Source organism: Cottoperca gobio, chromosome 13 (genome assembly GCF_900634415.1).
Source record: "Cottoperca gobio chromosome 13, fCotGob3.1, whole genome shotgun sequence".
Classification (NCBI taxonomy): Eukaryota; Metazoa; Chordata; class Actinopteri; order Perciformes; family Bovichtidae; genus Cottoperca; species Cottoperca gobio.
Genome location: NC_041367.1, coordinates 1,647,134 through 1,661,261, shown reverse-complemented (window position 1 = coordinate 1,661,261; position 14,128 = coordinate 1,647,134). Strand labels below are relative to the sequence as shown.

General features: G+C 48.2%; 1 protein-coding gene across 5 annotated transcripts in view; it reads right to left on the bottom strand.

The window, feature by feature from the left end:
• Nucleotides 1-14,128, bottom strand: part of epha4l (eph receptor A4, like) — a 51,241-nt gene that overhangs the window by 8,686 nt on the left and 28,427 nt on the right. Inside the window, exons 5-12 of one of the 5 annotated variants that reach the window (XM_029445780.1) lie at nucleotides 13,363-13,698; nucleotides 7,843-7,967; nucleotides 7,553-7,712; nucleotides 6,614-6,719; nucleotides 4,888-4,943; nucleotides 4,322-4,435; nucleotides 3,655-3,840; nucleotides 76-137 (exon numbers count right to left, since the gene is read on the bottom strand). In XM_029445780.1, coding sequence (XP_029301640.1) covers nucleotides 76-137; nucleotides 3,655-3,840; nucleotides 4,322-4,435; nucleotides 4,888-4,943; nucleotides 6,614-6,719; nucleotides 7,553-7,712; nucleotides 7,843-7,967; nucleotides 13,363-13,698 — 1,145 coding nt within the window. Of the gene's footprint in view, nucleotides 1-64; nucleotides 138-3,654; nucleotides 3,841-4,321; nucleotides 4,436-4,887; nucleotides 4,947-6,613; nucleotides 6,726-7,552; nucleotides 7,713-7,842; nucleotides 7,968-13,362; nucleotides 13,699-14,128 lie in introns of all 5 variants that reach the window. The other 4 variants (XM_029445778.1, XM_029445779.1, XM_029445777.1 and 1 more) reach the window with 4 other exon arrangements.

Here is a 14,128-nt window from a genome sequence, read left to right as displayed (position 1 = left end):
TATGCTCACACACACACACGCTCACACACACACGTATGCTCACACACACACACACACACACAACGCATGACTCACCCTCAGGAATGCATCCAGAGATCCGTTCTCCATGTACTCTGTGATAATCATCACTGGCTTACCTAAAGAGAGAGAGCGAGGGGGGGGGGGGGGGGGAGAGAGAGAGAGAGAGAGAGAGAGAGAGAGAGAGAGAGAGAGAGAGAGAGAGAGATGATTATAGAGGTAAACGATGCACATCACAGCCCGACACAGCAGGGGGGTTCTCAAGGGAATGTGTGTGTGTGTGTGTGTGTGTGTGTGTGTGTGTGTGTGTGTGTGTGTGTGTGTGTGTGTTAGGCCATCCATCTCTGTCCCGTAGTGATTTAATTAGCTCAGTGTTACGGTTGCCCTGACGTCCCTCTTCTTTCCCTGCACATGCAAAGGCATCTCCACTGAAACACAACACAACACCACCCCACACACACACACACACACACACACTACACACACACACACTCTTGTGTTTATGCAAATATGAACTGACGTTAGACGCATTATCCACAGTCTCATCACAGTCACTCACGAGGATCCTTCTGACTCTTCGGCCTCTTTCTCTTCTGCCAACTGTGGACTCATCTGTCACTCTCCTCGCTCCTCTCTGTTGCTTTCCTTTTTTCCCTCACTCTCTCTCACTCTCTCACCCCCCCGATCCCTGCCACTCCTCTCTGGCCTCTTTCACCCCATCCCTCTGTCTTCCCCTCTCCGTGTCTCTTGGGGGAGCGTCTGTGTCTTTATCTGAGCTGGGGCAGGCGGTAGGGAGGGTGGACTTTCCCTGGTGGGTCTCTGTCTGTCTTTGTCTCTTAGGATGAGGGGGGATAGCGATCATGCAGAGAGGAGGAGAGAGAAAGAGAGCGAGGGGAGAAGGAAAGGGAGGGAGGGTGGCTTGTTTTTGTCCCCAAATGGCAGCAAGCTGCTGCCTAACCAGCCGATCAACAACACATGCTGAAAAGTGCCGCCACCGATTCCTCCTAGAACGGCGTTGTTCTCTGCGTTCCATTTCAAGTGGCACAGTTAAGGTGGACTTAAAAGCGCATTGCGTGGAAGAGAACAGCGAACAGGGAGAGGGGGGGTTGTGTGCCGAGCCGGTGGCAGCCGAGGTCCTCCACCCACAGCAGGCCTCTCGCCACACCAAGAGGCCGTCAGTCACCGCCTAACCCGCCGCATGATTGGCACTCCATTAATTACCGGGCGCTCCCAAAAAGAGGAAGTGAGTTAAAGTTGGGGGGGAGCGGAGGCCCTCTTTGTCAGCCATCTTTGTTCCCTTTGTTGCTCGCCTCTGCCCCGGGGCCGCCGGTGATTGACAGCTCCCCAATCAAGTCTGAGGAGCGTCTGACCTGCGACCTTAAACTCTCGCCTTCCCAGCCCCTCCCTCTTCCTCCCTCCCCATTTGCATGCTAATTCCTTGTTTACTGAATACGCCCTGCCGCCTTTGGCAATGAACTCTGGGCAACGGGCCCCCGCCAGTGGACCGATTATCACCTGCCGGCAAGAACCAGGGAAGAGGAGAAATGCAACAGGGGGACAACACTGGGGGAGCGTTGGACGTTGGGGGAGGCCCTCCCGTTTGCGGCGAACAAAGATCTGGCTTTTAAACGCAGATCTTTTCAAAGCTCGTACTTTCTGTTGATCAGCTGTTGAACACGAGTCTGAGCTCTAACGGAGGCTGGACTTTAATTACCCACGAGCGTGGTGGAAGTCTGCGCGGGCTTGGAGATGGTGGATTAACGCCAGCGGTCCTCAGCGAGAGATGCTTTGCACATTTATGTATTTGGGTGTGTATTTGGAGTCGCTCCATAATGAATGAGGCTTAACTGTCTGTGCTGGACGAGCCAGCGTGCGGGGGACGCTCTGAGAAGCCTTTTAACTTGATTGTAATTGAGAGGAGTGCAAATTCAAATAATGGATTTCTAATAGATTCTACAAACACACTCGAGTGTAAAGGACTAATTTACCCGAACCTTGTGTCAAGCTCTCAAAAGTAAGAGTGGGTGGAGGGGGGGGGGGGGGGGCGGTTGGTGTTATCGCGTTGATCTTCTTGCTTTGGATCGCCATCCTTTCATGTCGGCTCCTGTTGCTGCCGTGTAGCTCAGCTTCTTCTCCTTCATCTCCCCCCCCCCCTCTGTCTCGCTCCATCTCATTCTTTCTCAGCCTCCGGTTCAGTAGTTCTACCACCCTCTGCTTTCTCTCTCTGTCGTTCCCACTGTTGTTCTCCGTCTCTCGTCTAATCCATCAGCTCCTAACCGCCTCCCTGTCTCTTTCTGTCCGCGTCTCTATTTGCACCTTGCCTGCTACTTGTCTCCGGTTACGTTCCTTCGTCCTGTCCGTCCGTCTGCAAGGTCTGAGAGGTCATCCCCCGTGGTGAGAGGTGTGATAAGCAATTCTGCCTGTGCTGCTGTTCACTTTCAGCAGGCTGGGCTAAGTGTGTGTGTGTGTGTGTGTGTGTGTGTGTGTGTGTGTGTGTGTGTGTGTGAACAGTAAGAGAGACAGTGTTATCTAGCACAGATAGGTCCAGGCTGTTGTGTCACGACACATTAAGGCACTTCATCCATCTAACCCGAGCCGAGACTGGCCATCAGCTATGGTAACACTCACGCACACATGTGTGCAATCAAAGGTGCACGGACGCTGACATGTGCTGACAAGACATTCAAGCATGCACACACACACACACACACACACGCCTCTAGCCTAACAAATAGCACCGGGGGAAGGTGTAAAAGGTAGAGAGAAAGTGCCAAGGGCAGAGGGAGGGAGGGAGCGGTGTTCTGTGGACATGCAGCAGCAGATAGAGGAGGGATAGGGTATCACTCCCTAACCCCAAACACATTTACAGCTGACACCATGATTAATGAGCCTGGTGCCCCGCTACAGGGCCTGTTCCTGGACCCATTAGACCCCCCCCCCCTCCCAACTGCCTAGCTCCCCCCTCCCCACCAATGCTGGACCCCTTCCATCTGGACTAAGCCCACCTGGGGATACCCCGGATGGGACACGTATATGTACAAACACAGGTCTCCTAGTACAGATGCAACACGAGTGGTCGTATATCTGTAGGTATGCACACACACACACACACACACACACTCACACACACACACACACACACACACACACACACACACACACACACACACACACACCTTTGGCTAGTAAAGATTGGTTTGTCCCTACACTCACCCTTCTCCAAAGTCACCCAAAACCACATACGACCTCTGTAATGATTTATTGTTAAATGTTTTTAACAGTAGGAATGATTGTCCTTTCTGTGTTATTATAATATAAAAGTCATGTGTCTGTGTGTGTGTGTGTGTGTGTGTGTGTGTGTGTGTGTGTGTGTGTGTGTGTGTGTGTGTGAGTGTGTGAATGTGTGAGTGTGTGTGTGAGGGCTAGAATGTTGTGTACGTAATGCATTGTGCACTAAACAGGCTGCATATGTGTGTGTGTGTGTGTGTGTGTGTGTGTGTGTGTGTGTGTGTGTGTGTGTGTGTATGTGTGTGTGAGAGTATTTTTGCAATGTATTCTTGAATGGCAAAAGAACTACAGCACCATATGATGTCCATGCAGCGATGGACAACACCATCACATGCTTGTTTGACATACATTTGGTGACCACGCCCTCCAGGTGAATGATGTTCGGGTGGTCGAACTGGCCCATGATGCTGGCCTCGGACAGGAAGTCCCTCCTCTGCTTGTCGGTGTAGCCGGCCTTCAGCGTCTTGATGGCCACGCAGATTTCTCTCTTGCCCGGCATCTTCAGGCGGCCGCTGCAGACTTCGCCGAACTCCCCTTGAAGAACACAATGTGGTAATGATGAAACACAAGCACTCTGATACTACAGCGGCGATAAATCACATCAAGAAGGGGAGTGCACGAGTTAGAAGGGGTCTACTTTAAGCATTGATCAGGGTCTCTAATCCCTCTCGCCCCCCCTTCCTCGCCCACTGGAGCACAGAGCGAGGGGAAATGGGTATTGATTCTTCCTCTTTATTATTTTGTCATTGGATGACTTTTCTCTGGCCACAGGAATAAAACAGACGACATATTTAGCCTCCTGGTTTTGATTCTTTTACTCGTCGACCTCTCTAGAGGCAGACAAAATGTTATTGTCTGAGAAAACAATGTTTTTTATTCATAAGGAGACACACACACACACACACACACACACACACACACACACACGAGAGACGTGGATGCTTTTATCCAAAGTGTTTTACAATATGCTTTTAGAATAATTGATTGAACGGTGGGAAAAAGTCGCCGTCCTCACCGATGCCAATAACTTTCTCAATCTTGATACAGGAGGCGTCGATCTCTTTGGCGAACTCGCGGACGGCTTGGTTCGGGTCCTCGTACGTAAACGGGTCAACGTATATCCTCACTCCTGAAGGAAAGGAAGCACAAGGAGTGAACAATGAAGGTTAATTCATTCCGGCAAGTACACTCCATCTGTTCTTTATTTCCATCACGCTGCAGGCTACACCGCCTTCCTCCTAGGAACCTCCTCCTCCTCCTCCTCCTCCTCTCTTCTCTCCACACCTCGCTTCACACTCGGACTCCATTGCTTTTCATGTCACTATGACTGACTCCAAAAAAGATGGAGCTCATTAACTAGAACTCTTTTCTTTCTGTGGGACGCAAACAACAACGCTGATGACTTGATAATGAGGTGTTTGGAGTTAGAATGCAAGAACATTAACTTCAAAATAGTTTGTTTTTCTCCACATTTTATGGGCTTCATCACCGGCTGCGAGTGCGTACACACGAGCACAGCTGACAGCGGTAATGTTTTTCAATTAGAGAGTGTGTAGGTGCTGGGGGATCTAAGTGAGGTACCTTGATGTAAGTGCTTCTCTTCGTCAGAGTCCTGCTTGGCCTTGCTGTACTTACTCCTTCTGGGGGCAAAAACAGCAGGACGGTCAGTCACACTGAAAGCAGCACAAGTAGAATTTCAAGTTTCAAATGTCAGAGAGAATAAAAAGCAAAGCATCTGCATCTCATGTAAAAAACAAAATGATAATGGAACACAAGTGTCATTTCAGTAATCCCTAATTAAAAGTTAAACAGAGACACCAAAGCCACTTGTACGTGATTTAAATGATGTGAAGTGGTGACACAATCACTGATTACTGATCACACTCTGATATTCTGCTTTGATATTAATTATTCATTGAAGTGAGCTCATTACAAAGACAACAACTGCTCTTGAATGCTAATTTAATGGGGTTTTTAGATTTGGTTTGTGGCACAGTTGTATGTATAAGTAATAACTCTGCGAACTGAGCGAGGTTTACTTGCGACGTGATGTTTTTACTGGTTTCACTCCTTTAAGTCAAAAGTGTCCTGCAGCTCTGACGGTTTGTGAAGAGCACTGAGCATATAACAGCAAATCAATCCTACAGATGCACTTAGATCCCTCCCCATCCCTGAGGCGGCCTGACACCTGTGCTTATATTGATGTGTCGGGTCAGTGGTGGAAATGACCAGATGTGCGAGACATTGTCCTCCTCTATGGTTGTGTAATGATGGCAAACGACTACGTGATTACAGTCCCTCCCCACAATCACAGGATGGCCGCAGCAGCACAATGACAGAGGCCGTCACATGCATATAAAAAAGGCTGAGACAACCACCTGCTTGGCTGGGGAGAGAGGCAATCACATGGAAACGAGGACACACACACACACACACACACACACACACACACACACACAATCAACAGCCCCCTTCACTCCCCATCATTCTCAACACCAATACACACATGCAAACAATGATTTGCTTTCCATATAAAGAGGCACACTCACACTCACAAGAATGCTCATGAAAGGTACACAACACACACACACACACACACACAGGAATCAACACACAAACCATTAACTCTTCTTCCACCAGTGCCACCACACACATGAAAACAATACTTTTTTAGTTGCGCACACATATTAACCCCCCCCCCCACACACACACACACACACACACACACACGTATAGGGGGAGTATGGTTAACACCCTGAGGTGAGGCAGCCCCATCTGCATGTAATCCCATCTGTGTGACGGTGCTTTGTGCCGCTCGCTGGTTAACACCCTGAGATTGGGTCACTGCAGACCCACCTGATGCCTCTCCGTCTCCCTCGCTCTGTATTCTATCTCCTACTTCTCATTGCTCGCTTATCTCATTGTCCACCCTCCTCTCCCTCCTCCTCTATCTGTCTTCCTCCTCTCGCTCGCTCTCATTGTCTTCAAGGCGGTCAGCAAGACGCAGCAGGAGGAAAATAACTAGCGGTTGGGATTGCAGCCACTAGCTGAGAGGCAGAGGCATGGTGGGACGGATGCAGAGGACAGGGAGCGAGGGGTCGCTGATTGCATCTCTTCAGCTGTCGGAGCTGTCAATCACGTCTCCAGTGTGGCGAGTCATCACTCATCCGACGTGAGGTAGTTGCACTAGCTGTCTGGTTCAGCGTGTGTGTGTGTGTGTGTGTGTGTGTGTGTGTGTGTGTGTGTGTTTCCCTCATCTGGGAGAGGGACAGACAGAAAGAAGAAGGGACAGAGGGATGACGCTCACCTTCGGCTGATGACGAAGGCGCTGATGAGGATGATGAGGAGGACCACGCTGCCCACCACCGACACCAACAACACTGTGGAGTTGGTGCCATCGCCAATAATGGGAGCTGGAACTGAGGGAAAAGGGAGGGAAAGGAGAGGGAGGGAAATATAAAGAGAGGAGTGTTGGACAAAGACAAAAAACTAAGTCAGTATAACTGCGTTCAATCGCACATGAAAGAGCCCGTGTACATCCTGTTAGTCAGCCATGGAGCCGCTTCCTCCCCTTGTGTGCTTCACCATCATTATAATGCACCGCTGTCTGTCTGCAGTAAAGGACACCTGGGCTTACAGTGCATCTTTATAACGCTCTATAGTCCTCCAGCATAACACTAATGCAGTCACGCTGAGGTTTGTTACACCTGAAGAAGCTTTAAGGTTGTTAGAACTTCGTATTTACAAATGTTTTGTCTCAAGATTCTGTTCTTTGTGGCTGAAAAGTTTGATTCTCTAATATTCTTCATTTGACAAGTTGATCACACAGACACGTTGCTGTTAGTGTTGTTATCTTAGGGTTTTATAACGTTTTAAAATCTGCTGAAAACACTTATTTTCTGGCTGCTAACGAGAAGCAAGAAGAAGAAGAAGCTGTCAGCAGCTTCCCACTAAAGATTGCATCATTCTTCAAAAAGCTCATATAGGTTGAGCCTTCGCTGGCACATCCACTGAGACTCATTGCATCTTGAATAATGGAAGCTACTCAAGTTGCCAGTCAGGTGCTGGGGCACAATATCATTTATCTTTGATAGACGACAGCTATTTTGATTAATGACTCTGCAAAGACGCGATCATTGCAGGTTTTTTGCGGAAACGGGCGTAATAGAGCTGGCACCGAGCCCCTGTGGCTCTGCAGCGCACTGATGTCATGAAGCTGAGCAGGGGGGGGGATGGCTGAACTCACCGGAGTTGGTCATGAACTCGAACGGGCCGCTGAATTCCCCGTAGCCGGCCGCCGTGCGAGCGCGCACGTGGAACACGTAGGAAGTCAGCGGGGTCAGACCCTTGATGTCGGTGTTCCTCGACGAGGTTTTTATGATTCTGTAGCTTCTTTCATTTTGGTCCTGAGGATGACAGATGGGGGGGAGACGGGAACAGAAACAACGAGAGAACAATCAGATGTGGGTTTCTTACAGTCTGTAGACACATATTGCTTTCATCAGCAGAAACTACATCTCCCATAGGACCCCTCACCTTCTCATAGTACTTGACCTCATACTCCAGGATGACCCCGTTGGCTCGATCCGGCGGCTGCCAGGCCAGTGAGATGGTGTGTCTTGTGATATCCTTCGCCTGGATGGAAGTCACTGGAGAGGGAGCTAGAGGGATGATCGTGGAAAGACAGAAACAGTTTTATCCTTCCTCACAGTCCTCCATGTTGTTTCAGTCTCACTCTTTGCTTCTGGTCCACGAACGCGATCACTTTCATTCGTCTTTGAATTTGGTTTCCATTCAGAATGTGAGGCGTCAGAGTGTATGGCAATACTCTTCTGAACTAATGGTTGGCATCAATAAAATTGATCCAATTTCCAGCCTCTCAGCCACTTTTCCTACAAGCTGGCAAAATAATGTTTAACTTCATTTCCTGCAGATACCCGGTCACCCTGGGAAACCTTGCCCAGCCACAGAGTCCGCCTCCGAAAGCTCAAAATGAGCTCAACGCCTTTGCTTTATTATTTCTTTTTGTCTTTAAGAGAGCAAATCAATTGGTTTTCATTAAAGCTCCAGTGAGCGATCTTATCTCAAGCTCTTTCTGCTGCAGCTGATAATGAGGCCATATTTCAAGCAGCCGTGCTATCTGCACTCAGACGCCTTTAACATGTGAAGGTTAAAGCACAGATAATGGCTCCCTCCAGTGTGTCGCCGCTGCACAAATCAAACTTCTATCTTCAGGGAGTGTGACAACACTAAAATTGGGTCATACACACTCTTGATGCTACAAAGAGAAATCCATAGGCGTAGGAGAGACAGCGTAGTAAACAGGGAGACACTCGTGTACAGATTGAGTTTTGAGTAGAGACGAGGATATATGGAGGCGGAGTTATAGGCTACACGGTTGAACACACGTCTCAGGTTTAAAGAAGCACACACACACACATACACACACACACACACACACACACACATCTCCAGTTTGGGGTTCTAGTAGGAGCTCTCACATTCACAACAAACCAAACAAACTCACTGATCTGTTTCAACACGAGCAGAACAAAGCACCACACAGAAACACATCTCCACTGATGGCGCGGTTCATTGTGGCGTCTTCTCTTACGAGTTCACAAGAAGGGAATCTCTGACCTCTGGTCCTCAGCGATTCTGTAACCTTACTCGATCCAGACCATCTGCCTTTTAAAAAATTACAGTGGGATGATTAATGAGGGGTTCGCGGTCCACCGATTATGATTGGATTATCTATGACATTATATACATTCTCATCACTTTGACCAGGGGCTCCAGGGAGCATAGCCTTCGAGCTAACGCTAACAAAACCCTGCTTTTAGCCAGGGGATTGAGTTCAAACGGGCCTGGAATTCAAGCACCAGCCTCGGATTGAGTTTCAGCGGGGTGGAGAAGCGGTTGGAGGAGAGGGGGGGGGGAGGTTTGTGACTGGTGGGGGTTTAGATGGAGATGGAGAGGGAGAGGGATGGGATTGCAGACATCTCTTGATAAATAGATTAACCCAAGGTTGTGTAATCCTGTTGGCCTAATGTGTTGCGTCTACGTTAAACAATTAGATGGCGGCCATTTGTATCCCTCTGATCAATCTTCCCCGGCAGCGAGAGCCAATTTGAAGGCCCTCCTGGGGCTGAGCGGGGACGCTCTGGTTTGGAAAGAAAACCCCTGAGGGGGTCACAGGCCTCCGTGCCCCCGAGGAAATCCACACATCCATCTTTCCAGCAAAGATGACAGATATGGCGATTTAATCGTGTTCGCCTCCTCCTGTTGCGTTTTTTATTTCTCCCTCGACTAATGTGAGGATAAAGATGAGTGATTCTCTGAGTGGTCCCGTCTGAGATTCCCTACGCGGGACTGCGAGGTTGAAAACAGCCAGACATTCATCAAGGCCAATATTTCTTATAATTAAAGATAAATTAGTCAGAGGCCTAAAGAGCCAGCTGATACACACAGAGAGATGTGAAATAGTGTGCAGCCGTACATGCACCACGCTGATGTAATACTAAACCTGATATGTCTATCCAGGAAAGAGAAAAGTTTAACCTGAGGCTGCGACTTGTGCAGACCAAGACGAGCTGGCACCTCTGCAGATGAATTTAAATATGTGGGGCAGATCTGTCATTTCTTACTGCCTCCTGAATCAGTGGGCTAAAAACGCTGCTGGAATAATAAGTGTTAGACGCAATGAATATTCAGATCTCATTTCAGAATTGTGCGCTCCAAAAAAACTCTTTCACAGCCTGCGACACTTGTTCACACACACACACACACACACACACACACACACACACACACACACACGTGCCCAGCAACACAAAGGACCTCATTACACAAACAGAAAGATAGAAATTCACATAGAAAAACATACACCTAGTACCATTATCTCACACAGACAGCATACAACTCAATCATGCCACCCTTGCATACATTATAACGGGTGAAACCTGGCAGAGCCGCACAATAACTCTGGCTGAGGTTTTGTCTCCGCACACAACAGTTCAGTCAGCGAGCGAGTCTGTCTTCACATGTTCAGTACAAAGTATTTGTGTTGCGTCGAGCAGCTGTGGTCGTGAATATGCAGTGGATTACAGTCTGACATTAAAAGAGACAGGGGCCGGGGTGCACATGTGGTTGCCAGATTGGAGTCACTCAATTTTGCCGCCGCCAAGGAAAAAAACAGCCGAGGAGGGAGCCGTTTTTCAGGGTGTCGAGAAAATGTCTCCTCCGAACAAGATCCTTCCCTCCCGGCCTATAAAGCTCCATCTCCCCGAACACATTTCCACATGTACGTCTGTCCGATTTGCCAGAGAGATGGAAACTCACACACATGTGCTCTGACGGACGTGCCCACACACACACACTCGCTCATGCACTAATTCACTTTTAGTCACCTAAGCCTGCCAAAGTATTTTGTATCAAGACATAAACACCTCTCTCTCTGACTCGTTCTTTCCCTCTTTCTCACACACACACACGCACACGCACACACACACACACACACACACACACACACACACACAAGTGCTTGATCCCATAAAGGGGAAAAAAACATCCATTGAGATCCAGGGGTCAGTTCAAAGCTGGACATCCCCCCTCGCTCCCCTCGCTCCCCTCCCTTTCCTCATGTAGTCCGGGTGAAAGTGTTACAACCCGGCTGATTTATGACAGAGGAATTGTTCATGGCGAGGAATCTGACCTCTTCGCACAAAGGCATGCCTGGTCACAGATGCGTGCACATGCAATCAGCAACACTCATGTCCTAATTTTTGTCCGCTGCTCCTTCAGCCATTTTCCGTCTCAAGCAGAAATACATAAGCGCACCTCCCTTCCAACCTGCCTGACTCTTCTCTTTCTCTCTGGCTGATATCTGAACTTTTATAGAAAGGCGGTGGCAGGGGTGTCTTTTTCGCTGCACTTATAAATCCTAATAAAGCTATCATAATAAACGTGTAATCCACGGTGTCTGGATGAGGGGAGGCGATACAGAGAGAGGGACAGCCACAGATGACTGGCTGGATTACCAGCGGCTGAAACCAGAGCTTCCAAAGCCCCTACCGAGCATTAGCAGAAAGAAATCCAATCAGTCTGGAGCTATTCTCTTTAACATGCACTATCACACAGACATGCACACAAATTAGAAGAGACACGCACACCCGGAGACACATAGAGGACATTGTTTGAGAGGCAAATGTAGATCATCTCCATACATGAGCGTACAAACATTCTGTGCAACACATTTTCTCACTTTTAGCCAAGCATGCAGTCAGTTCTGCACATGTGCAAACACACACACACACACACACACACACACACACATGGACACCATAATAGAGCTTCCAGCTGCAAGCTTCATATAACTAATCCTGGGGAACAGTTGTGAAACATGCACCAGTGACGAGCCAAAGGCAACATCATCTATATCTTACAACTTGAAGTCAGCAGATTAGCCTGGAGCAACCTCAGGGGGACATCACCGTGTGCGTGTGTGTGTGTGTGTGTGTGTGTTACTATGTCTTTGTTTGAATCCATGTGTGAGAACGTGCACTTTGGAGTTTTTGTGCAACTCTGCGCCAGTGTGACCTGCCTGGACTCCAGGGTGTGCTCCATTACGGCTCCCACACAAGCCTGTCTGGAAGGACTCACAGCTCTCCCACAGGCAGCGCATCCATTCATCTCTATCTCCCTGACCCCAGCTGATAAATCAAGCCTCTGCGTTCTTAGATTACCAGTCCAATTCCTATTCAAGATATTCGCTTTTCCCAGGAATGGAAATTAGTGATAAAAAAAACACACACACAAAAAGGCACTTAACTTGCCACCCAAGTGCAGCGCAGTAAAGAAGACTAAGGTAATGATCGGCTGTAAGTGGAGGAGAGCAGGGAGGGATGAAGAGAAAGGGCCAGGGTCGTAAAATCCATTTGCACAACAATCGGTTACAAAATGGCTAAATGACAAAACAACGGGTGGTTTTGGACGCACCCCCGGGCAAGAGGGCTCTTCTGCAGCTCTGGAGGAGAGGCTGTATTCTACTCGAATAATTACACACACACACAATCCAGCAGCATTTGTAATGAAGCCTCCACAGATCAATACAACTCATATGATTCATTAGCATGAGAGCTAAATATAGCACGTTGTCCCTATCTTCAGCCGAGGCTTCTCGTGCCTAATTATACAAAATTCAAAGTGAAATATTGCAGAAAATAATTCCCCCCTGCAGAGAATCCATCATCTTCCTCGGTAATCACCAAGCCTTAACGCAAATTATTTACATCTTTAATGAACATGTTTTGACACGCGCAGTGCACCCAAAAAAGTACTTCAAGCGCTCGTAACGGTGCTCTGCATCAAATATAAGCCGCTGCACACAACTACAAAGCTTCTCTGCCAACATAAACCATTTCTATTGTATGCTCACGCAGACAAGTCAAGATACAACTGGGATTAGTGAGCAGTCATTCCAAAACTCAAGAATAGCTACAGAGTGAACCTTGAGACGGTCTTTGTCAGCTCCCAATGTCTGGAATGAACTTTCGATCTCGAATGCCTGGGTTTGGTTGACTTACAAGAGTTGACTAGCATCTGTAGCTACAGGTTACTATGGTTGGATATACCCGTATAACATTGTTACACCCGCTAGCCAATCACAAATGCCTATTTTCTGTGGCGTAAAGGGGAAGTTATGTTTAGTTACTCCCGTCTGTTGAAGCTCCCTGCACAGCTAAATCCATAAAAACATGTAATCTGCAGTGTCTCATTGATATCCACCATGTTCCATTGGGTTAAACAATATATTGGTATGTTAATCAGTGTTACCCGCTTCAAGTCAGATCAACAAAACGCTTATCTATCCTTGAACTAATCAATGCTACACCGGTCACGTAAGGGAAGCCTTGAACCTTCTTTGGTGTGACACTTTGCTTTGTTAACGTTATTGTTTGGTCCTGATCCAAACATCCTCTTCTTCCAGTCCTTCCCAATTTCTTTTCCACTAACCCAACCTGGATCACTCACTCCAAACCATCATGGTTGTCTTACCGGCCTGGTTGGTGGTGACGGTCACTGACACGGCCTGTTCCGGTCCGGGGCTCTGAGGCGATACCCCGTTCACCGCCCACACCTCGAAGGTGTAGTTGGTGTGGGCCTGCAGCTCGTTGATGGACACCTTGGTTCCCTTCAGGCTCAGCTGCTGGGGGCTGAAGTGGATGCCATTACCGCAGGGCTGACAGCGCCGGCCGTCGGGCCCGCAGCGCTTACACACCACATTATATGTCAAGTCCTGGCGTCCCCCTGTGCTGCGGGGCGGGCTCCACTCCAGGTTTACAGAGGTCTCGTTCACATTGGAGATGAGGTGGGCGGGCGCAGACGGAGGACCTATGGAGGAAGAAAGAGGTAAGAGTTGATGTCATTACCAGGACCGGTTAGAGGCCAAATGCTAAGCAGGTACAGAGTTACACTTATATTTATTATGTTAGCAGAGACAGACGTCATGTGATCACATGAAACTAGACTCCACTAAATGCAAACACAATTTTGTCTTGTTGTTTCTTGGAAATAAGTCATTCAGTATAAAAGAAACTAAAGAAATCTTCGTCGACTAAAACCAGAACAACCGATTAGTCGACTAACTACTTAAAACTATTAAAAAACATCAACAATCTGGTGATAAACTGCAAGAGCTCCGATGGGTAAACGTGTAATTGACTGGGTTGTCCCTCTATTGAGAGCTGAGGCTTCTTGAATTCCCTTTTAATGTCCTGTCCATTACAGCGAGGGAGGATCCAATTCCACCAGTTAATTCAGC